At 41.6% G+C, this 22,924-nt stretch overlaps 2 protein-coding genes across 5 annotated transcripts in view; one reads left to right on the top strand and one right to left on the bottom strand.

Annotated features, from left to right (window-relative positions):
• Positions 1-25: 25 nt before the first annotated feature.
• Positions 26-7,842, top strand: LOC139458810 (40S small subunit processome assembly factor 1-like). Of its 3 annotated transcripts, none has more exons than XM_071240236.1 (7): positions 26-95; positions 334-391; positions 1,997-2,355; positions 2,996-3,154; positions 4,272-4,361; positions 5,836-5,882; positions 7,093-7,842. In XM_071240236.1, the coding sequence occupies exons 2-7, from the start codon at positions 340-342 to the stop codon at positions 7,199-7,201; spliced, it is 816 nt and encodes a 271-aa protein (XP_071096337.1). In that variant the 5' UTR covers positions 26-95; positions 334-339; the 3' UTR covers positions 7,202-7,842. The 3 variants fall into 3 exon arrangements, with proteins under 3 accessions (XP_071096337.1, XP_071096336.1, XP_071096335.1); XM_071240235.1 differs by having other exon boundaries at positions 32-174; positions 338-391; XM_071240234.1 differs by having other exon boundaries at positions 32-174.
• A 2,443-nt stretch (positions 7,843-10,285) lies between these two features.
• Positions 10,286-22,924, bottom strand: part of LOC139458809 (uncharacterized) — a 35,930-nt gene continuing 23,291 nt past the window's right edge. Inside the window, exons 8-15 of one of the 2 annotated variants that reach the window (XM_071240233.1) lie at positions 22,422-22,569; positions 21,548-21,688; positions 17,937-18,158; positions 17,043-17,113; positions 15,937-16,060; positions 14,912-15,040; positions 13,990-14,139; positions 10,286-11,537 (exon numbers count right to left, since the gene is read on the bottom strand). In XM_071240233.1, coding sequence (XP_071096334.1) covers positions 11,308-11,537; positions 13,990-14,139; positions 14,912-15,040; positions 15,937-16,060; positions 17,043-17,113; positions 17,937-18,158; positions 21,548-21,688; positions 22,422-22,569 — 1,215 coding nt within the window. In that variant the 3' untranslated portion in view covers positions 10,286-11,307. Of the gene's footprint in view, positions 11,538-12,452; positions 12,639-13,989; positions 14,140-14,911; positions 15,041-15,936; positions 16,061-17,042; positions 17,114-17,936; positions 18,159-21,547; positions 21,689-22,421; positions 22,570-22,924 lie in introns of both variants that reach the window. The other variant, XM_071240232.1, reaches the window with a different exon arrangement.

Here is a 22,924-nt window from a genome sequence, read left to right as displayed (position 1 = left end):
GTGATGTCCCCTTACCAATAGGTGGCGCCGTTTGAAATATGTCTGCGCCCATACGGCACACATGAAGCATTGTTTGGAACATATTCGCTTCAAATGTCAGATTAATTTGGTGTTTTGTTTAACTTTAATGTGAGCGAAAGAAAAAAACCGCACAGTTACACGTACCTTTCTATGGTATGTTTTAATGTTTTCCTTGCCATTCGCTTATTGTTTAACATCTTAGCTGTGTTCATTTTTCGATCACATTGAAACATAGAATACATATCGGGGTAGTCTCTAAAATTCAATTTGTAATCACTGTGAAAGTCAATATTCCTTACCAATTTGTTTCAGATAGAAATGGCAGCAAGGAAATCACAGAAGGCACTTCTTCAGAAGTTGGAAGAATATGGTAACTAGCTGTTGCATAGTAACACCTATCAGACATATATGGTAGCTCCTGTTTCCACGTCTCCTCATCTGTTATTGGTGACTTTAACAATAGCTACAAATGCCGTACATTAATAAAATTTCTTTTTTTCGTGTGAAATTTCATTTACATGGACCATGTAGACTTTCACACTGACAGAATATCATGGATTATTTTGTGCCCCCCTTTTCCCAATCCATCTACCTTTATCATGTGTATGTAAATCAAAATATTTCGATTGAAATGAATTTGGTTAAAAGTAATACATAAATATGATGAAGAATATAACAATCAAATAACTATTTCCAAATGACAACATCCTATGAGCTTCTTTTTGTCTGTTTGTTTAGGCTGAAGAAATTAATTAACATGCGCCCTTTGTCGAAATCTTTATAGATCACGGTTAACCAGTGTTAAAAAAATGAGTAAAACAATTATTGCCTCCAAGTTTATTTAGCTGTCATTGCAGACGGTAGCCCAGTCTCTTGTCACGCTCAGTTGCGTTGGGTATCATCCCGGTACTCACGGGGAAAAAACAATAACAAAAGCAACCACCAGTGCTGGGGAATTTCTTTAGATCAGTGCCCCTTTAAATTTATGGTGTGATGGTCGAGACTCCAATATATTGCTTCATTCGCTGACCATGCTTTACCATGTTTACTGGTAAAAGTACTTGGTACATTAGCATGGTTACTATAGCTTCAACTACTGCTTGACAGGCTTTTGTGCAACAATGCACCATTTAGTCAAAGGGCATTAAAACAGTAATGCCCTGCTCTGGTAACAGCATACAATGTTGAATGAGTGATGTGCAATGAAACCTTCACATGGTTACATGGTCCATATTAACTTTGGGCGGTCGGGTAGCCTAGTGCTTAAAGCGTTCGCTTGTCACGCCGAAGACCCGGGTTCAATTCCTGACATGGGTACAATGTGTGAAACCCATTTCTGGAGTCCCCTGCCGTGATATTGCTGGAATATTGCTAAAAGCGGCGTAAAACCATACTCACTCACTCACTCCCATTTTTTCTTGATATGTTATCTGAGCTATAACCTTATATACATATAGCCCTAAAAGTTCTTTTTTTCATAGGGAGCCAAGTGGCTCGTAACAAGTTTTTAGGAGCCAACAGGTTTCTTAAACAGATATTGTTGCCAGTTATATTGACTTTTAGGTAGTCATGCGGTGAGCAGTAGATGAATTTAGGTCGCCAATCATCATGATCATTGATTTAAGTTGCATTTGGCCACTTAAATGGTTGCTACTAAGAGGGCATGTTCCATCAGAACCTGCTTGTCGTAAGAGGTGACTAACAGGATTGGGTGGTCAGCCTCGTTGACATGGTGGAAGCATGGCATTTTATCCCAGTTGTGTATGTCAATGCTCATGTTGTCAGTCACTAGATTGTCTGGTCCAGACTTGGTTATTTACAGTCATACAGCAGGAATATTGCTGAGTGCGTTGTTAAACAAACAAACAAACAAACTTTCAAGGTGTCTGATATGTTTGCATTTCTCCAATTGGATTATGGATATATGTGTTATGTTCATTGTAGGCCAAAATAATAAATGAAACTTATTTCCCAGGAGACAGTATACTTGATGAAGACAACCAAACCAAAACATCAAAGAAAAACAAGAAAAAAACAAAGCAAAACAGTGTCCCTCAGTGTGATGTACAATCAAACCAAACTCCAATAACAAAGAAAAAATTAAACAAAAAACAAAGAAAACTCTTAAAAAAGAGGCAAAATGGAGATCTGGAAAAACAAAAGAAGACACCCATGAGCAAGAAGATGAAGTGGCTCAAGGAAGCTCTGGGCAGTGAGGGGCTCGTGGACGTGGAGAAGACTGGCAGAGTTGGTGAGGAAGTGAAAGTGGAGAAGAAGAGGAAACAAGAACCTGAAGTCATCGTGTTCGAAGATCCAGCCAAGAAACGGAAGAAGGTACCGTGGATGAAAACATAGTGACATAACAACAGTTTTCTTTTCTAGCCTGAATACAGTGAATAGTTGTCTCATTAAATTCAGATCTCAGTGCCCATGGTTTCAGGGAAGTGGGATATGATAGGCATGTCAGTGACCTGCATGTCTTTGGGCATACCTTCTACATTAAGCAGATTGTTGTTGCGCTAAGAAAGGAAATGTTTGTCTGGCCTTGCTGTTTCACATTTAAACCTTTGTATCGGGTGTTTTCACTTTTGTTTGAAAAATATGTTTCTTGCATCTGTTGTGCCGTTTGAGTACGCCAGAAACCTATGGTCGTCTGTTCGAGTTTTACAGTTCATCCAGATTATGTTTCTAGGTTTGTCAGCACCATACATGTGTTCGTGGGTTTCACTGAAGTGGTAAATGTCTAAGACCTGCAACACTTCAGAATTTCCTCTTACAGTAAGCTGACATCCTTTGATATAACTGGATTGCTGTTCAAAGCAGCATTAATCAACTCACTCATCAATAGTCTTTTAGTTAATTTGTGGCTTCCCTCTAAAATAGAATTCAAAGCTGCATTTAACTATTTTACTCAAAAGTTACTCGTGCTGTGTTGTATGTGTTGGTGTATTCTGCAAGTCCTGTATCTCCCCAGGCGAGGAGGAACGAGGACGAGGATGGCGAGCTCGAGACTGCTAACCACTTCAACATGAACACTGCCAGGTTTGAAGTGAGGAAGCTCGGGATCAGTGGATTCGGTGGCGAGAAGAAGTCTGAAGCCAGGGTGTCGCTGCTCATCAGTCTGGGTGCCAAGGTGAGCTAATCTGTCCCATCGCCATGGATACCAGTGTGAAGCTGCTTAACCATGGTTAACAATGGCTGTGGACAAAGTAAATAGTAATTGTGATCTGTTGTAAATGTGTGGCAAGTAAAGATGTGAATGGCATTTTTATGACAAACCTCCAAGTTATTGTTTATATTGATTTTGAAACAGTGAGACAAATTGAGAATGATTTGAAAACTATAAAGAGTAATATATTTGCAAGCTCAGGCTTTTCACTGTGAGGCTATGAGGGTTTCAGTGTCTTTCATCAGTCGGAACATTGGTTACTATATGTCTTCTATTAAACCTCTGTTAGGGATAACCGCCTCCATGGTCTAGTGGTAGAGTGCCTTGGAAGGTCCGAGGTTTGATCCCCGTTCTGGTGTCAAAGTGAAAGACATTAAAAGATGGTACTTATTGTTACCCTGCCTGGCACTTGTCATTAAGGGGCTAAAGCAAGGACTGATAGGCTCAAAGTCAGTGTCCTGTGTCTGAGTGGGGTATTCATGTTAAACTGCGGCATGGTATCTCTGTGGGCTAGCACTATAAATTGGCAGTACAAGCAGCCACACACACACATGTGCATATATGGTGCTATATAAGTGCAGTGATCTTGAATGCGAACCCCTATTAGGGGTTGGGTAAGGTTTTGAAATAACAACTCGATCTCTACTAAGGGCAGGGCATGGGTGGCCCAGTCGTTTACGATGCTGCAATTCGCTCTGCAGATACGTTCCTTGGCCATGCCCCAAACCTACGATTGTGGGTTCAAATCCCAGTTTGCTCTGATTATCTTTCTAGGTTTGTGAGCACATTATATTTGAGACTCAAGCATTCCTTCTCTTAGATATGAACAGAAGAAGGGATGGGTGTCAGGCTCTCTAGTGAGATACAGCCTCTAATGTGCCCAGTTGCTTAGTGTGATATTAACCCAAACACTATTGTCATTCCCAACATAGACTTACAGTGGTTTTTGTGCCAAGGTCACTTTGTGCAAGTGGGCTCAGGTTTAAAAGTATTAAAAGTTTATAATTATGAAGAGACTAGATCGATTGTTGAGGACTTTAAGTGTATGAACAGGCTGCTGAAATGACAATGTTGTTCTCAGCCTCCCAGGAACAAGAGTTACACCAACTACAAGGAGTTCCAGCAGAAGAGGAAGGCTGACATGGATGCTGAGAAACAGAGGAGGCTCGAGGTAGATGGAGTGGAGGTGGATGTAGATTGGGTCGACGGGATGCATGTAGATGGGTTGGATGTTGCAGAGTAGGAACGGAAACTGTGGCAGGGATAGATGGTGTAGAAGGGTGGTTTGGGTGGAAGTAAATGGGATGGCTATTGCAGAGGTTGATGGGTTAGAAGGGTGGCTATTGCAGAGGTTGATGGGATAGAAGGGTGGCTATTGCAGAGGTTGATGGGTTAGAAGGGTGGCTATTGCAGAGGTTGATGGGATAGAAGGGTGGCTATTGCAGAGGTTGATGGGTTAGAAGGGTGGCTATTGCAGAGGTTGATGGGATAGAAGGGTGGCTATTGCAGCGGTTGATGGGTTAGAAGGGTGGCTATTGCAGAGGTTGATGGGATAGAAGGGTGGCTATTGCAGAGGTTGATGGGTTAGAAGGGTGGATATGGCAGGGGTAGATGGTGTAGAAGGGTGGTTTGGGTGGAAGTAAATGGGATGGCTATTGCAGAGGTTGATGGGGTAGATGGGTGGCTGTGTTAGAGATAAGTGGGGTGGATGTGGCAGTGGTAGATAGGATGGAATTGGCGTCGGCTGTGTGGGCTTAGGTTAGATGCAGTAGAGTACTTAGGTAGATATTGAAACAAGAGGGGTGGATGCAGTAAGTATAGTTGTGGCTGATGTTGATGTGGATGGTATAGATTCAGTTCGGACTGTCAGGGTTGATGGCGAAATGGTGAGATCAGGGTATATGTCGTTAGTGGGGTTAGGGTAGATGTTGCAGACGTTGATGCAGTTGGTAGATGTAAAAGGGGAAGGTGTGGTAGGTTAGACATGGTAATGCTTTGTGTTAGGGGTAGATGGGATATACATGATATAGGAAGGTTTGTTAGGGGTAGATGGGATATACATGATATAGGAAGGTTTGTTAGGGGTAGATGGGATATACATGATATAGGAAGATTTGTTAGGGGTAGATGGGATATACATGATATAGGAAGATTTGTTAGGGGTAGATGGGATATACATGATATAGGAAGGTTTGTTAGGGGTAGATGGGATATACATGATATAGGAAGGTTTGTAAGGGGTAGATGGGATATACATGATATAGGAAGATTTGTTAGGGGTAGATGGGATATACATGATATAGGAAGGTTTGTTAGGGATAGATGGGATATACATGATATAGGAAGGTTTGTAAGGGGTAGATGGGATATACATGATATAGGAAGATTTGTTAGGGGTAGATGGGATATACATGATATAGGAAGGTTTGTAAGGGGTAGATGGGATATACATGATATAGGAAGATTTGTTAGGGGTAGATGGGGTGTAGGTAGATATGCAAGGGGTAGATGGGAAATGTTAAGGGTAGAGATGTAGAGGTAGATGAAATGGGTGTACTCTCTGTACAACCTGTGTAACAATTGTCACATTTCAAAATATAGCAAGCTTCTTCTAATTGCACTCTTATCTTTCTTTTCTTCCACAGGAGCAAGTGCCTGGAGAGAAACTACCCAAACTAAAGTCACAGAAACGGTACAAAAATCCTGATAAAAGTTTTTGTGTGGTCAAAAATGATGTATAATGTTTTCTACTGTATTTCGTGCTCATGGTGTGCACCTTTACCACCTAACTTGTGTGATGTTTGAGAGTGTGTCATAGACAGAACCTTAAATTAAAGATGGTACTTGTTGTTACCCTGCCTGGTGCTCGGCATAAAGGGGATAAAACATAAACTGATTCGCTCTGAGTCAGTATACTGTGTCTGTGTGAGGTATCCATATTAAACTGGTATGGTATCTCAGAGGGTTAGTACTATAAACTCGGCATTAGTCCAGACAAGTAAAAGCACACACCTAACCTCACCACCATGCTTGTTGGGGTGTTTGGTCCAATTTCAGTACCTCTTTCATGAGGTGATGTGAGCAGGTTGGGAATATCTTTCTGATTTAGGAGTGAATACTGGACCCATGAAGTTCCGGGTAGAGAATAGGTCTTCAGCATCCCATGGGTTGATGCATGTCATTGCGTAGGTTAATGCTTATGATGTCAATCACTGGATTGTCTGGTCCAGACTCGATTATTGACAGACAGCCGTCATAAAGCTAGAATATTGCTTAGTGCGGCATTAAGAACAGACAAACAAACAAACAATACTAGGCACTCGCTCAGTCATCAACAAGCCGTCCATGGTACCATAGCTTAGTCAGGATCCGCTGATTGTAGGTTCCAAGCCTAGATTCCTCCTATCATGATTCTTTAGATTCCTCCAATCACGATTCTTTAGATTCCTCCAATCATGATTCTTTAGATTCCTCCAATCAGGATTCTTTAGATTCCTCCAATCAGGATTCTTTGTCAGCGCTCCGAAGTCATCTGAAAACCTGCATCACCTTCCTCCAGCATAAAGCCGAAAGTAGTCCTCATACTGATCATAAGAATCTGTTTAAATCCACCCCCTCACTCATTCATCCCTCCAACACTAACATGCTCTAATGCTCCTCCTGTGTTGAACTCAACAATGCACTCAAACAATTTCAGTGAAGACAGGGCTGGTCTGTTTTGTTTAGGTTAAAGGTATCCGAAGGGCCAGTAGAATTTCACACATTTTCGGGGTATTGCTATATGTTGTCACTATTCGGCCTAGATGTTCTTGGTTTATTTCCATCCCTTGGGAGAATGTTATGTTTTCATATAAATCATTGATTGAATATGCACATTTAAAGAGGGTGTTTCTTTTTTTCAGGCCCCGAGAAAAAAGTGACGTTGCAAATATTGACGGACAGATTGGATATTACAAACGTGGTGTTCAGTTCATCAACAAGGAATCTCTCCAGAAACTGAAAACCTCATGATTGGTCCCCACACTCTAATCCAGCTCAACTTCATCAGCCATAATACCTGTACATAACTCACTTCTGGTACATGGAAAAGGGTTTCTAGGTGATGAAGAATTGTCACCAGGGATCTCCTCTCCTTCTTCAGTTGCAGTGCTACCCCTATAAGTGAAGATGATGTGATTAGAGTCCTACATTGCTTTACATGGATAGAAGATACAAGATTAAGGCCCGCTTCACGAAGTGATCGTTATGCAATGACTGTCGCGAAATTCCATGCATTGATAGTCATAGATCAAAGATCACGTTTTTAAACAGGGGGGCCCAGTGCTAACAGCAATTGTAGATACCATCATTTTGAACATGGATTATTTTGAGTGCTCAGAATGTGTGTGGAATTCCATTTAGTTTGTTTTGCATAAAAAAATGAATGAAAAAAAAGATGCATGAACGTTGTTAAAAAATTGTCATCATCGTCAATCATCTAAATGCGGTATTGTGCAGAGCTGTAAATATGCATTTTACCTTTCAATTCATTATTTGAAGTAGAATGTGAATTTATTTTGTCCATTTTATTTGAAGACAGTTTCATTGACAATATCATTCCTATGCTCCTTAACTTATTCATGAAAGCTCCTAATAAACATGTGTTTATAGCCATAGGAAGATAGTGGATGTTGTGAAAAATGCAAACAATTACAGTGACACTGTGGTAATGTGGTGGGGACATCACGTGAAGCACCTAATGTGGTGAGGACATCACGTGCAGAACGTCGTAATGTGGTGAGGACATCACGTGCAGCACGTTATGTGGTGATGACACCACATGCAGCACGTCTTAATGTGGTGATGACATCATATGCAGCACGTCGTAATGTCGTATGGACATCACATGCAGCATGTCGTAATATGGTAAGGACATCACGTGCTGCAATGGCACATGATGAGGTCAGGGGAGGCAACACCATTCTTCAATTAACAACAGGTGTTTTGTTTGTTTCTTGTTTAACGCTGCACTCAGCAATATTACAGCTATATGACAGCGGTCTGTAAATAATCGAGTCTGGACAGGACAATCCAGTGATTGAAATCATGAGCATCGAACCATGCAATTGGGATCGATTACATACATCAACCAAGTCGGTGAGCCTGATCACCCGACCCGGTTAGTCGTCTCTTACAGCAAGGATGCTGGTTGCTGAAGACCTATTCTACCCCGGATCTTCACGGGGCTGTGATGTAAGGATGATGTGATGTTTATGTGGATGAGATATAAACAAATATAAGTCCATAAGAGCATGATGCGTCATTTCGACACACCCATCTATATACTTCTGTTGGACGGCAGGTTGTCGGAGAGGGCCCATTTCGCCGTGCAGAGTTGTGTCCCTTTTGGAGTGCCAGAAACACGTTGTGGGTTAGGATCACAGCATTGCCCTGATTGTTTCTAGGTTTGTCAGCAGCATACCCGTGCTTATGGGTGGCACCAAAGTGGATACTGCTCCGTGGTCTAGTGAATAAAGAGTGTGTCTGAGAGCCGGTCATACTGAAAGACTTACTGTCTTCGACCCTTAGCTTTCCTCCCTCATTAAATTTAAACGGACAAATAAGTCTCTATAACCATGGTTTTACTCAAGTATTTCCGTTTGGGGGATCCCATTTCGTGTTAGAATTGTTTGGTCCCCAGCGACATATTCAGGTCGAAAAAAGTGACTAAATGGATCGACTGGTCAGGCTCGGTAATGGGGTTGAGTGTGTGTCATCGTACTCTGACGTCGTGGAACATTGGGAATCCCAGGAAGAATAAACCGCCTCCGTGGTTTATTGGTAGAGCGTCCGCCCGGAGAGCGGAAGGTCTGGGGTTTGATCCCCGGTCGCGTCATACCAAAAGACGTTAAAAAATGACACTACTTCTTGTTACCCTGTCTTGCGCTCAGCATTAAGGGGTTAAAAGAAGGACTGGTCGGCTCGGAGTCAGTATACTGTATCTGAGTGGGGTATTCATGTTAAACTGCGGCATGATATCTCAATGGGCTAGCACTATAAATCGGCGTCAGTCCGGACTAGTACAAGCAGCCACATATACACGTGCATGCACGTCGTTATATAAGTGCGGGGCCACGGGTGGCCCAGTCGTCTAAGGCGCCGCGATTCGCTGTGCAGAGTTGCGTCCCTTGGGCACGCCAGAAATCTATGATTGTGGGTTCGAATTCTGGTTCGTCCCGATTATGTTTCTAGGTTTGTCAGCACCATACCTGTGCTTGTGGGTTTCACCGAAGTGGTAAACGTCTGAGACCTGCATCACTTCGGGCTTTCCTCCCTCATTAAGCTGACACGCCGCGATATAATTGGAATACTGTTAAAAGCGGCGTTAAAACCACCTCACTCACTCACTCACTATATAAGTGCAATAATCTTGGACGCGACGTTAAACCCAATTTCACCTCACCTTCACCTCAGGAAGAATAGACCGATACCGCATGCATTGAATGAGTTGCCCCCAGAACAGGGATCGGGTGGTCAAGATGGCTTCTCAGTGACTGTGTGACATGCTATGAAGTACAAGCTCACACTGATGTTTTATGATTTATTCACATGGATGTTCTGAACATTCACTGCACATGGAAACAAATAGAAATGAAACGAAACACAAGTAGCACCCGAATTCGAGATTATGAAAATACGCAAAAATGAATGTATTGACATTATCACGGCATGAGAATCCACAGGTTAAACTGTTTTGAACCAGGATTGCCAACTTGCCGCATCCAAGCGACATGTTACATGTATCCGACTAGATATACTACTCAAAAGAAGTTAAGGACCACCCGATACATTCATATTACTATCGTTAATCTGTCATGGCATTTTTTCATATTATTGTAGTTAATCCGTCATGCCATGACACATTAACTATAGTAATCTGAAAGAATCGGATGGACCCTAACCTCTTTTGAGTAGGTTATACACAAAAGTACCTTAATAGGAATTAAAAAGAAAACAAACGAAGACAAGACTTATGTTGAAGACCTTTGGGAATTTGACATTCAGTGATTTTATCAAAAAAAGAGAAATTGTCCCAGAAAATGCTTATAAAATATTCAAGCTATATGACAGCGGTTTGTAAACAATCGAGTCTGGACCAGACAATCCAGTGATTGACATCATGAGCATCGAACTGTGATACGATGACATGTATCAACCAAGTTAGCAAGCCTGACCACCCGACCCCGTTAGTCGTCTCTTACTACAAGCATATTCGACATTTATAGGTCAATGTTAAGTGAAAACGTACGAAACGACACTTATCAACAAGTTATTTACAATAACAGATCAACAGACAAACAACACCACCATTATCAATATCACAGATCTTGATGACAATTTGCGTTTGCGTAAAAGGGTTAAAATGACTTATGTACAGAAGATGTTATTTTAAACAATCATAAACGTTTACTAAATATGTACATTTTGTAAAATCATTGATAATTTTCATCGGCTTCCACCAACTTGGACGGACCGCATGCTGTAACGCATATACATGCAATATACCGCTCCAAACAAGTTAAACAACACCTATTGAACAGTATTCCGGTTATATCACCGCGTGAAAGCTTGGTGGGGGAGTAAAGCCAGAAGTGATGCAAGTCTCAGACGTTTACAATTTTGGTTAAATCCACCAGAACGGGTTCGGTTCTGACAAACCAAGAAACAAGCATGGAGAACCGGAATTCGAAACCGGTTTCTAGCGTTCCAAGGGACGCAATACACATCGAATTACGGCGCTCCAGACGACTGGGCCACCCGTGCCCCTACTATATTATTTTAACGTTGTTCTTTCAAAATACCCGAGCGGTAGGGTAGCCTAATGGTTAAAGCGTTGCTTCGTGACACCGGGTCCGGGTTCGATTCAGATGATGCCGGCTTACAGCAAGCGTCAGAAACATTCGTTTTTAAGTACGGATAACTGTAAATACATTTTCTCTCTTGAGATGATGAAACGTAAGGCACCTTTGTGATGGGAGCATGTTTCCGATACGTGTTCCCTGTCTGGGGTTGTAGTTACTACAGGTGCATGAACAGGAGAAAACACTAGTTCTCAGAACATAGACACAGTCACGTGACTACACGGCGACTCGCGGCGGAGTCGTCTCTATTTTCTTCGTCTCCTTCTCAGCCTTCCTCTCTAGCAGGTACTTCTCTATCTTCTCCATGGCTTCCTCGGCGTTTGACACTTCCTCCACACCCGCGCGCACGTTGCTTGGGATGGCGACCACGCCCTCCCTCTTCAGACGCGCCTCTATCACCAGCTTCAGACAAGTACGGAAATCCGTCTGGGTCAAAATACGGTCATCTAGGATGAAAAATATATAATTTCATTTAATATTCCTAAACATCCCTTGTGATCACCTCTTGTTTATTTGTAGTACTGGTTGGTCAACAGGGTCGTTGTAGTATTACAAAGCTATGGCGGTATGCAGTTATCATGTATCTTAATCAGCTTCAGTTTCCATCCATAGTAATTTATAATTAAAATTCCTGTGTTGAACCCCGAAAAAATGTTTACCCTTTTACAGCTAATGTTTTAATTTACATTATTATCATTTGAAGCAAGTTTGTTACATACATTTGTATTTTACATAGTTTATTCAAAGAACGTATTGATAAGAGATGCAAGAACTAACACAAATCACACAACAGTTGGGGTGAATGACATTAAACACCAACGTCTCTAAGCAGAACGGTAATACTTTAGAACACCAATCTGGATACCTGGGAATACATTATCACACCTGTTGTTGAAAGGTAAATGTCGTGAGACGGACCACGCAAATTCATAATCAGCGCATTAAACAGCTAACCCACTCCGACACCCTAATCCCCTCTCCACATACACACACAGTACAAAACTATATATGTGTTGTGAAAAACTCTATAAAACTCTAATCCTTACATTTCACATTTGATTCAGATCCTTGACAATGAATTCCCGGTGAGACTGCACAATGCACAGGGAGATTAAACTGCCGGACAAAATAGGTATACATTTATCCAAAAGTTTCTAGGTTGAAAACAGGTGACGAAACACTGCAAACGTAAGGCTCAAACCACAATTATGATAGCCATATCAAATACAGCACCATCGAGTAACCATTTCTTGTTTGTTTCGTTTCAAGACACCATCAAACATGGGTGATTACTTATTTTTCCCGGCAGTTTAACTGACAGTCTTCCTGCTGTTGGCGAGACAGAGCGACACACTACATACCAAGGAGTGACCAAGCCTCCGTCTCCTGCACCACGGGGCGGATCCAGCGAGACTTCCTAGCCTCCACATCTGATGCCTTGGGCGGATACAAGCTCCATACCACCTCCAGGGCCTCGTCCCGGACAAGAGGTCTGCATGCATCTCGCACGGGCTGCACGTGCCTGTCGGACGGGGATTGGTCACTCCCTGGATCAAAGGACATGCGCTTTGAGAAGGAGGGCTGGATACAGGAAACAGACGAGGATCGAGGGAAAGGTTCCTTGACTTTCAGGGAAGGAAAATACTATACCTTAAGGTCTTCAGAAATGAAGGTGTGAAGCCCATTTCCTGTGTCCCCCGCCGTGATATTACTGGAATATTGCTAAATGTGGCGTAAAACCATACTCACTCATTCACTCACTAGAAACGAAGGAGTTGCCAGGCGACTGAACCGGTTCCCTCTGTCAGTTGCTCATAGACAGTCACCTAGTTTACTGCACAGACACCAGGCACGGATATGGGAAACAGACTTGTGATCAGGTTTTATTGAGCATTCGTAAATTTAACAACAATCCTGGCCCACCTCAGCGACTGCTGTGATGCTACAAGTAAAACATATCAAGTGCTGTCGTGGGCAGCTCTAAACAGTAGACAACAGCAGCAGGTGAAGCTTTCAAGAATGCTTTTGTACTAGATTTAGAGTTATCTGCCCCTGGTGTGCACATGGAGGTGGTAGGCTTGATCTTTCTTGAACATTCTGGGGAGATAGTTTCTAACATACTGGCTGTATAAGAGCGACAATAGCGCGATTTGACTTGTTTCTAATCTACTTGCCAAGTGCAGTTTGTTTACCTATTTGGAAACCCTAGTTCCTGTCAGCTTCCAACACTTTTAAATTCTATGGCATTTTACTTATTACTTCTGCAACTAATTTGACACATTGTATTGCCTTTTTGGTATTGAAAATCCTAAGACTGTATGTGTAAATATTATTTGTAGATCATTTATTGATCTTTAGTGGTAATTTACTGGTTTCGCAAGTTAGTTCTGTGCGTACCGATTTCAGGGTTAACCTCTGCGTTTCAAATTGAAAATCGACTCGAAAAACATGATCAAGACATAAGATCGAATGACATGAACACCCGACAAGAAGTAAAACCGGATATAAACATGAGTCAAGAACGAGAATGATACAGGGACGGGATTACAAAAGTGAATGTGAGTTTACGCCGCTTTTAGCAATATTCCAGCAATATCACGGCGAGGGACACCAGAAGTGGGCTTCACATGTCGGGAAACGAACCTGGGTCTTCAGCGAGACGAGCGAACGCTTTAACCACTAGGCTACGCGACCGCCCTACGAAACAGGATCCAGCAGGGACAGGAACAAAATAACCGGGAACAGACACAAGAACAGGGGGCAGAAATGTCTGGAACAAAGATACGGGACAGAAGGACATGGGCAGGAACAAGATACAGGGACGAGGAAAAGGTGTCGGAATCAGAAAGTGACATGCTCGAGAGGAAGACAACATGATATATTGTCAGACATTAGTACCAGTGTAGGGGTCAACTAGTTTATAGATATTCCTGGTCAGTCCCGTGCCTTGAGGGACAAAGATGGTCCACAGCATGTCCATCACTTCGGACTGGTAGAAGCCCTCGCTCAGTATCCTAGGCAACACGTGTTGACACAGCGTGCAGCAACCTGGGGTGAGTAGTGACAGAGATGCACTCACATAACACTTCCAGTAGGGACACGTCGCGAGTCCTCCTCACAGACCTAGCCATTTCTCGTAAACGATCTTTCAGGAATCAATATAAGTATTCATAATGTTCTCACAAGCAAGCTTTAATGCTGCAGAAATGTGTGTTAATTCCCCATGTTGTAACCTGTTATTTCCCCATGATGTATATAGTCGGACTCGTACGATCGACTTTAGCAGAGATTTCTTATGAATATGGAAAGGCCTTTATGGCTTTTATTCATGATTTTCCATCATGAAAGAATTTGATAGCGTGTGCTTTTTCCCCATCATCTGCTAATGTGTTCAATTTTCCTCATCATGAAAAAACGCTCATACGTACCCTGCATGTAGTAACATGAATGTATACCCCATCATGAAATAACCGTGATATTTCTATGGGATGAGTTCGCCCCGATTATGTTTCTAGGTTTGTCAGCACCATACCCATGCTCGTGGGTTTCACCGAAGTGGTAAACGTCTGAAACCTGCATCACTTCGGGCTTTCCTCCCACATTAAGCTGACACGCCGCGATATAACTGGAATACTGTTAAAAGCGGCGTTTAACACAACTCACTCACTCACTCCATGGGATGTGATAACGTGTGGTATTTTCCCATCAAGATACAACATGTGATATTATCTCATCATTTAAGAAAGTATGCTGTTTACTAATTACGTAATAACGTGTTTCTTCATCATTACATGCCAGTGACATTCCTGGTGTGGCCTACCTAGACAGATCCTCTTCTGGAGGAGGTCCTTGAGGTTGACCAGAGTCATGTAGTCGGACACGGTGTGCACGTTCTTGTCCGAGGACGCTATAGACTTGAGCTCCTCGACATCCACGTCATACCCCACACCTGCAAGTAAAAGTAGTGTTTTCACATTCATATGTATAGAGTGGATTAGTGTTAAGCCAATTCGCTGTGCAGAGTTGCGTCTCTTAGGCCCGCCTGAAACCTATCTATGATTGCGGGATCGAATCTCGGTTCGCCCAGATTATGTTTCTAGGTTTGTCAGCACCATATCCGTCCTCGTGGGTTTCATCAAAGTGGTAAATGTCTGAGACCTGCATCACTTCGGGCTTTCCCTCCACATTAAGCTTACACGATATAACTGGAATACTGTTCAAAGCAGCTTAAACTAAAATCACTCATTAACGTTTAACCTTGTTTTGAAACGCTTTCAAGGAAGAAATGCATTTGGATTTTATATTTTTTTTCTCACAAATACTAATACTAGAACTTGGTTTATGGATTGTTTGTGAAATTGAATTGTTTTTAGTATAGTATCTTAAGAACGCGTTTGTAAATACTCTTCTGTTGGTATTATCAGTCGGCTGAAGGAAAGATAAAGTGTTTTAATAGCTTATGTGGTTTACTCCCTTTCCATATAAACCACAGTTTTTTAAATGTTTATTTTATTGAATATGTGAACTTTTGGTCGGCGGATCCATAAACTAGGCAATTATTTATAACCCCTGACTGCCTATCATTCAACGCAAATTTCCAGACATTCTCCATGCACAATCACAAGCTGGACATTATACAAAACCAAAGAACATTTTGGTTTATTTGCGTGTATTGATCAGTAGACCAAGCTGTAATATATACGAAAACATTCATCTGGAAAAGAATTTATGAGACAAATCAATGTGTGGCTTTTGTGTGTGTCTCGGTACTCCAAGGGAGTGGATCTTAGCTTTCAGCCACCGTTGAGTGTTTTCCAAACTGATACTGATTCTAGTTACACTCACCTATGGTATAAATATCTATATTGTCTTGCTGTGCCTTTCTTGCCTCTCTCAAGGTCAGGTTCACGTCATGTGACTTGCCGTCGGTGATCACGAGGCACACCTTCTGCACCCCCGGACGGGAGGACTGGGGACAGAATAGAAGTAAAACACTGAACATAGCTGTCAAGTAAGCGCTGGGTATCCGCGATAGAAGTCTACACCGATACCTCCTCAGCTCCATCTTTAGAAACCCGATATGTGTTTTAAGACGATGTAACTTTGTGATCCAAGCATAAACCTTATCAAACTATGGTCTAACAATCAGTACATGTACTTCACGTCTCTCGAAGTTCGCATAACTCGATATAGATATTCGATGGTCCACAGCCTTCAAGTTATGTTGACATATTTGATGATGTCTGGCTCTTTCAAACATGTAATAAAACCATATATTTAAACATGTTACGTCGGCGGTTAAAAGACAACTTACTTGTATGGCATAGTGGTTTATCCGAAATTCCAATATGGCTTATAATGCACAGTTTAAAGAAACCGTTTTATGTGAGAACTATTTGAATAGTATCACTGTAATTAATTAAGGACCGCATTACTTCGTTTTCAGCTTAGTTCTGACAAATTACAAATTGAACATTTTACTCGTGAATTTAGAAAATGTAAAGTTTGTTACTTAATACATATCGAAAATGAATATTGTATAAAATCTAAATTTTACATCTTTCCAAATATTCTGAAGTTTAATACACTACTGTCATCGCAGGAGCCAATTATCAATATGAATACGGCAAATTACTTGTTTTATGCCAATGCAGTAAAAACACAAATACTCCAAGTTTGATAACTGACAAATATGTTAAAACTGTTGATGTTAAAAAAAGAAAGAAAAAAGTTGTATTCTGTGTTGTTTGCACAAAAATTGTATTTCGTTTGTATAAGAAGGCCCGTTGCTGAATGTGACATATTTGATACCAGTACATTTAGTGTATTGGGTAGTAAATATATTGCAAACGATTCCTTGGCATTTGATCACAGAGAGAATGGTAAGCCAACAGTGACAGCCGGATCTGTGAAGGTGTCACCGGTATAGCAGTGACAGCTGGCATGCTCACCTGAAACAACTCCCTCATCATCTTCAGGGCGAGGTCGGTCCGGGTCAGTCCACTCTTGAACTTGATTTGATCTGGAGACAAACGACATGCTGCAGTCAAGAAACTATCACTGTCAAATGTGTATTAGGGACGGACCAGGCAGAGATTTTGTATGTATCTACAGGCAGAAGAAGATATTTTTAAAGTTGAAACTATGAGTCTGAATATGTTTGTGTACAACACCTTGCAAAAATGTATTTTTGTGCAAGATATGTTTTCTCTGTCAAAGGTTTGAGTGAGTGAGTATGGTTTTATGCCGCGTTTAGCAATATTCCAGCCATATCACGACGGGGGAAACCAGAAATGGGGTTCACACATTGTACCCATGTGGGGAATCAAACCTTCGACGTGGTGAGCGAACGCCTTAACCACTAGGCTACCCCACCGAAGCATAGATATAAAGTTTCGAGCATTTTCTGGGACAATTTATTTTTTCGATAGATCCTATTTGATTATAAAGCAACATAGTCTAACAAACACTAACAACATTCATATACCTCAGATCATGCAAGAATACGGCGGTACTTTATATATTCCAACCTGCGCAAACAATCTTATGAACATATGCTCCAGAAGACAGACCTAGATATGATCCTGACGATGACAAGATCGGAAAACTCCAGTATCAGAGGAGATCAAGAATTTCCATAGTGTCTAGGGGACGCACCATCACTCAATGTATGCATGAATACAGAAGACTAAACTTCTTGGTGTTCTTATACACAGGAACTCGTTATTGGTCAGTTAATATAAATATATACCCTCTATATATAAGTACTTACATATTGGGGGTATATATTTTTATTAACTGACCAATAACGAGTTCCTGTCTTCTTATACTAGACTCAAACTTACCTATTCTTTCCAGAATGTCTTTTTTGTTTTCGAAACGGGTGAGGCCGAATGATTCGAAGACACTTTCAGTATAGGGCACCAGACCGACCCTGATCCGGTCCGAGGCCACGTCAAGGTCCCGGATGACATCCTTCAGGAAGTTGAGCTGACACTTGAAGTTGACGGGACCGAGGCTGGCCGAGCAGTCCAGCACAAACACCACTTCCGCCGTGTTACCCGCACCTGTTGCGAAAATAAATTCAATTATTTATTCTCAAATTGCCACCGACGGTGACTCAAGAGTTTATAATTTATAAAAATTACAACACAATATATAACAAGATTACAATGGTTATGCCAAGTCACATAACTACGGTGGCCCATAGGGGACATGGAATCTGTTTTTCAATATTTTGATATTTCACTTACTTTTAACGTAACCTTTTGCAAATTAACACAATTTGTCATACAAATATGTGATACATCATGTATAAAAACAACCGAAAACATGTGAAATGTGAAGCGAAAATGTCAAAAACTAAAATGGAAATGTCAAAAACAAAAACGAAAAGGTCAAAATCTAAAACGAAATCTAGAATATAATCACCGCGGTGGAAATAGTTTTCTTTATTTTTATTTTATTTTTGATATTTTCGCTTTTGTTTTTTGACATTTTTATTTTAGTTTTTTGACATTTTCGCTTCACCTTTCAGCGATTCAAAATCTTCATTATACACATATTTGTATGACAAATCGTGTTAAATTGCAAAAGCTTACGATAACAGTAAGTGAAATACCAAAATATTGAAAAACAGACTCCATGTCCCTTATGGGCCACCGTACATAACTGAATCAACTGCACGTTCCTCAAGTTTGTCAACTTTCCAAAGGTCACAGACCCTTGCTTATTTCACTGATTTTTCACAGCGATACAATTTTCTCAAATAACGTAGGAGTTTGTTTCTATAACATTATGTAATGCCCACAACAAGAGGGGCGACCGGGTAGCCTAGTGGTTCAAGCGTTCGCTCGGCACGCCGAAAACCCGGGTTCGATTCCCGACATGGGTACAATTTCAGTGTGAACTCCCACGGACTTGCGGTCCTCCATGCCGTACAGTGAAAATATGTGAAGATACGTTCGAAGGATTTAATGAAAGATTTCTGAGGGTCCTAATCAGCCTCTGAATCCACTAGGGTGGGGGTTACAATGTGTGAAGCCCATTTCTTGTGTCCCCCGCCGTGATATTGCTGGAATATTGCTTAAAGCGGCGTAAAACCGTACTCACTCACTCAATCACAACAAAAGATTTCACTATTACTTAGTTCCTTCAGTGAGGCTTCGAACTTATCAATTAACCCTCGTAATTAATTGGCCCCGGCCAACCAGTAGTTAACAGTATGATGAACGTTCCATGCTGCCGGTGTGCAATGCCACACGACCAAGTCACACATTGCGACCACCAGATCCTTATTGAGTGAGCATTGTTTTACGCCGCGTTTATATTTCAGAAATATCACGGTGGGGACACCAGAAATGGGCTACACACATTGTACCCATGTGTGGAATCGAACCCGGGCCTTCGGCTTGACGACTGAACTCTTTAACCACTGGGCTATCCCACAGCCCTAATTGAAGTCGACTCTTTCGACAGCCCGGGATTCGGGGCAACCTAACCATTAATTATCTCGGAATTTTAATAGTGAGTGAGTTGGGTTTAACGCCGCTTTGAACATTATTCCAGTTATATCACGGCGTGTCAGCTTAATATTGGAGGAAAGCCCGAAGTGATGCAGGTCTTAGACGTTTACCATTTTGGTGAAACCAAAGAACACGTGTAGACATTTATAGGTGGTGATCGGATATATAGTGAGTGAGTGTTTGAGTATGCTTTCAATATCCCAGCAATATCACGGCGGGGACGCCAGAAATGGGCCTCATATACCAATGTCGGGAATCGAACCAGGGTCTTCGGCATGACGAGCGAACGCTTTAACCACTAGGCTACCCGACCGCCCCGATCGGATATATAAAAAATGTATGAAACTATGACGAAACGAACAAACGCCCGTATTCTTCAAACCAGGACGCAAACTCCCTTACGTAATGTGAGAATATCACCGAACCCCACCATTGTTCTTTCAACATCGATGAACGCGCATGTTATAATCTTATAATCGTGGAATGAAAAATGAAAATTCCTAAGTGCACGTAATCAGTGTAATCGATACGTTGGGGAAAATTGATTCCATTTGAACACATACATGATCCTATATTGAACATCAGTCGATCAGTGTTTTTTGTACATGAAATGCCAATATCTTTGCTTCAAACATGCTTTGACGGCACGCGACTTCCCACGAAATCGTTAAAACCATTTTTCCTCAGCACAAAGTAGGCATGAACATTTTAAGCAAAAAAAACCCCAAAAACAATCATTTTATGGAAATATGACAACGGCTGCACGGCATGTACAAGTGAAAGTCACACTGAGTGACTGTCAATCTGCATGTACATTAAGAAATGTCGTTAGCAGCATTATATGGATCATTTGTTATGAATCGTTCTGGACGTCATCCAAAGACTAAATCAGATCCGTCCTCTCTTGTACAGAGTGAGTGAGTGAGTATGGTTTTTCGCCGCTTTTTTTTATAGCAATATTCCAGCAATATCACGGCGGGGGACACCAGAAATGGGCTACACACATTGCACCCATGTCGGGAATCGAACCCGGGCCTTCGGCGTGACGAGCGAACGCTTTAACCATAAGGCTACTACGCCTGTTTTTCATGATGGTTGTGAACATGTTAGTTCTTGAGTGAGTATTGTTTTACGATGCTACTGAAATGTTCCAGCAATATCACGGCGGGGTGCTAACGCTTTAAACACTAGGCTACCCCGCAGTCCAAGGTGGTTATTATTATCTTTGGGGTATCAGAGTAATAGAAAAAAATAGACGTCATTGGCCGAGTTGAGCTTTTGGGGTGTTTCTATTTCTACAGCTGCAAAATCAGATATTTTTCAAATTAATCCTATGGTTGGTTGGTTGGTTTGTTGTTTAACGCCGGACTCAGCAATATTCCAGCTATATGACGGCGGTCTGTAAATAATCGAGTCTGGACCACACAATCCAGTGACTGATATCATGAGCATCGATACACGCAATTGGGACCGATGACATTTATCAACCAAGTCAGCGAGCCTGATCAACCGATCCCGTTAGTCGCTCTTTACGACAAGCAAAGTCGCCTTTTACGGCAAGCATGGCTTGCTGAAGACCTATTCTACCCCGGAATCTTCACGGGTCTAAAAATTAATCCTATGAGCCAAAATATTCTTTTCTTAAAAACACATTATAACAATGTAATTTTGATGCATACAATTCTTTTCAAACAAATGAAGCATAATTATGTTTTGCAAGAATTTTCGTCGACATTGGTTTAATCGATAAAATCCCAACTAAAACACTGCCAAAACTGACGTTAAACCATCCCACCAGCAATGGCATCTGTTTCTTCTTCGAATTTCGGATTTTGACCAAAGTGATTAAAATATGTCCAGGAATCTGTTATAGTAGATTGTGTTTGTGACGCCAAGTCGGCACGGTATCCTGTAGCATGTTATGTATTTACCTCGGAAGATTGTGTTGAAGGCAGCGTTTATCTCCCCTTCCGTGGGGTGAAGGCCACACGCCCGGAAAAACTCGGGAAGGTCGTCACGTGGCATTTTTTCAATCCGTCTGTCCACCATGCGGTCAAACACCCGTTCATAACCTTAACAGACATGTACGTGGTTGGCAGGGCAGATTTTGTTTTATTGAAATATTTACTGTCATCACGAATGCATATAAAAAGTATAGATCTGAAAGTATAAATGACAACGGCGATGAAGATGTTTATCACCAAACATATTCCTAAAAAATAAGCGAATGAAACATGGATTGGTCATGGCTTGTATACTACGGTTTTTGTTGTTTTGTTTGTTTGCTTGTTGTTTGTAGTTCAGTGCTGTACTCTGCAATATTGCAGCTATATGACGGAGGTCTGTAAATAATCGACCATCTTGTGACTGACATCATGAGACCCGATCCTGTTAGTCGTCTCTTCCGACAAGCAAGGAATGTTGAAGGCCAATTCTAACTCGGATCTTCACGGGTTTATGCTACGTAACATCAAGGATATGACATCCAATGCTAGCGAATCTGGACAAGATAATCCAGTACTAGCGAGTATGGACAGGACAATCCAATACTTGCGAGTCTGGACCAGACAATCCAGTACTAGCGAGTCTGTACGAGTCAATCCAGGACTAGCGAGTCTAGACCAGACAATCTAGTTCTAGCGAGTCTGGACCAGACAATCCAGTACTAGCTAGTCTGGACCAGACAATCCAGTGATAGCGAGTCTAGACCAGACAATCCAGTAACCCGACAGCGCGTTTACTGATTTTGTTAGATCGATATGTTAACTTTGAACTACTTTTCCCTGATCAGATGTTAATACGTACGTTCTCTCCTGTCGATAAAATCCTCGACCTGGTCGAGGTCAAAGTGGCAGTACGTCCTCATGACGCCGTATCGGGCCTGTATCCGGGTCACTGTCTCCTTGTATTCGTCAGTAAACTTCGGCCATGCTCGGCTTAGTCCGAGAAGAGCCTACAAATGATGTGAATAGAAATATAAATGTCAATAAGCTACCTGACGTTTGTCATCTCACACGATGCCTGACACCTCAAATGAAGCATATCTTACATGACGCACGACATCTCACATAACATAACTTCTTATATGGCGCATGTTATCTGGTTTGATGCATGGCATTTCACATGACGCATACCATCTATCGTGACCAGTGGCATCTTATGTAAAACGTGCCATCTCACATGACAACACTTCTTATATGATGCATGACATCTCACATGACGCATGGCATCTTATATGACGCGTGACACATTACCTATTATATGACACATAATATCATATATGACACATGATCTTAAATCCAGTACCC

The sequence above is a fragment of the Haliotis cracherodii genome, unplaced genomic scaffold, assembly GCF_022045235.1.
Source record: "Haliotis cracherodii isolate W230 unplaced genomic scaffold, xgHalCrac1.p SCAF_13, whole genome shotgun sequence".
NCBI lineage: Eukaryota > Metazoa > Mollusca > Gastropoda > Lepetellida > Haliotidae > Haliotis > Haliotis cracherodii.
The sequence above is the reverse complement of the archived record's forward strand: the minus strand, read 5'-3'. Positions and strand labels throughout refer to the sequence as shown.

Excerpts from the sequence above, each read along its gene's own strand:
- LOC139458810 (XM_071240234.1), top strand. Across the intron at positions 4,362-5,835 it reads AGAAACAGAGGAGGCTCGAG|GAGCAAGTGCCTGGAGAGAA; the intron begins GTAGATGGAGTG and ends TTTCTTCCACAG. Across the intron at positions 5,883-7,092 it reads AAACTAAAGTCACAGAAACG|GCCCCGAGAAAAAAGTGACG; the intron begins GTACAAAAATCC and ends TCTTTTTTTCAG.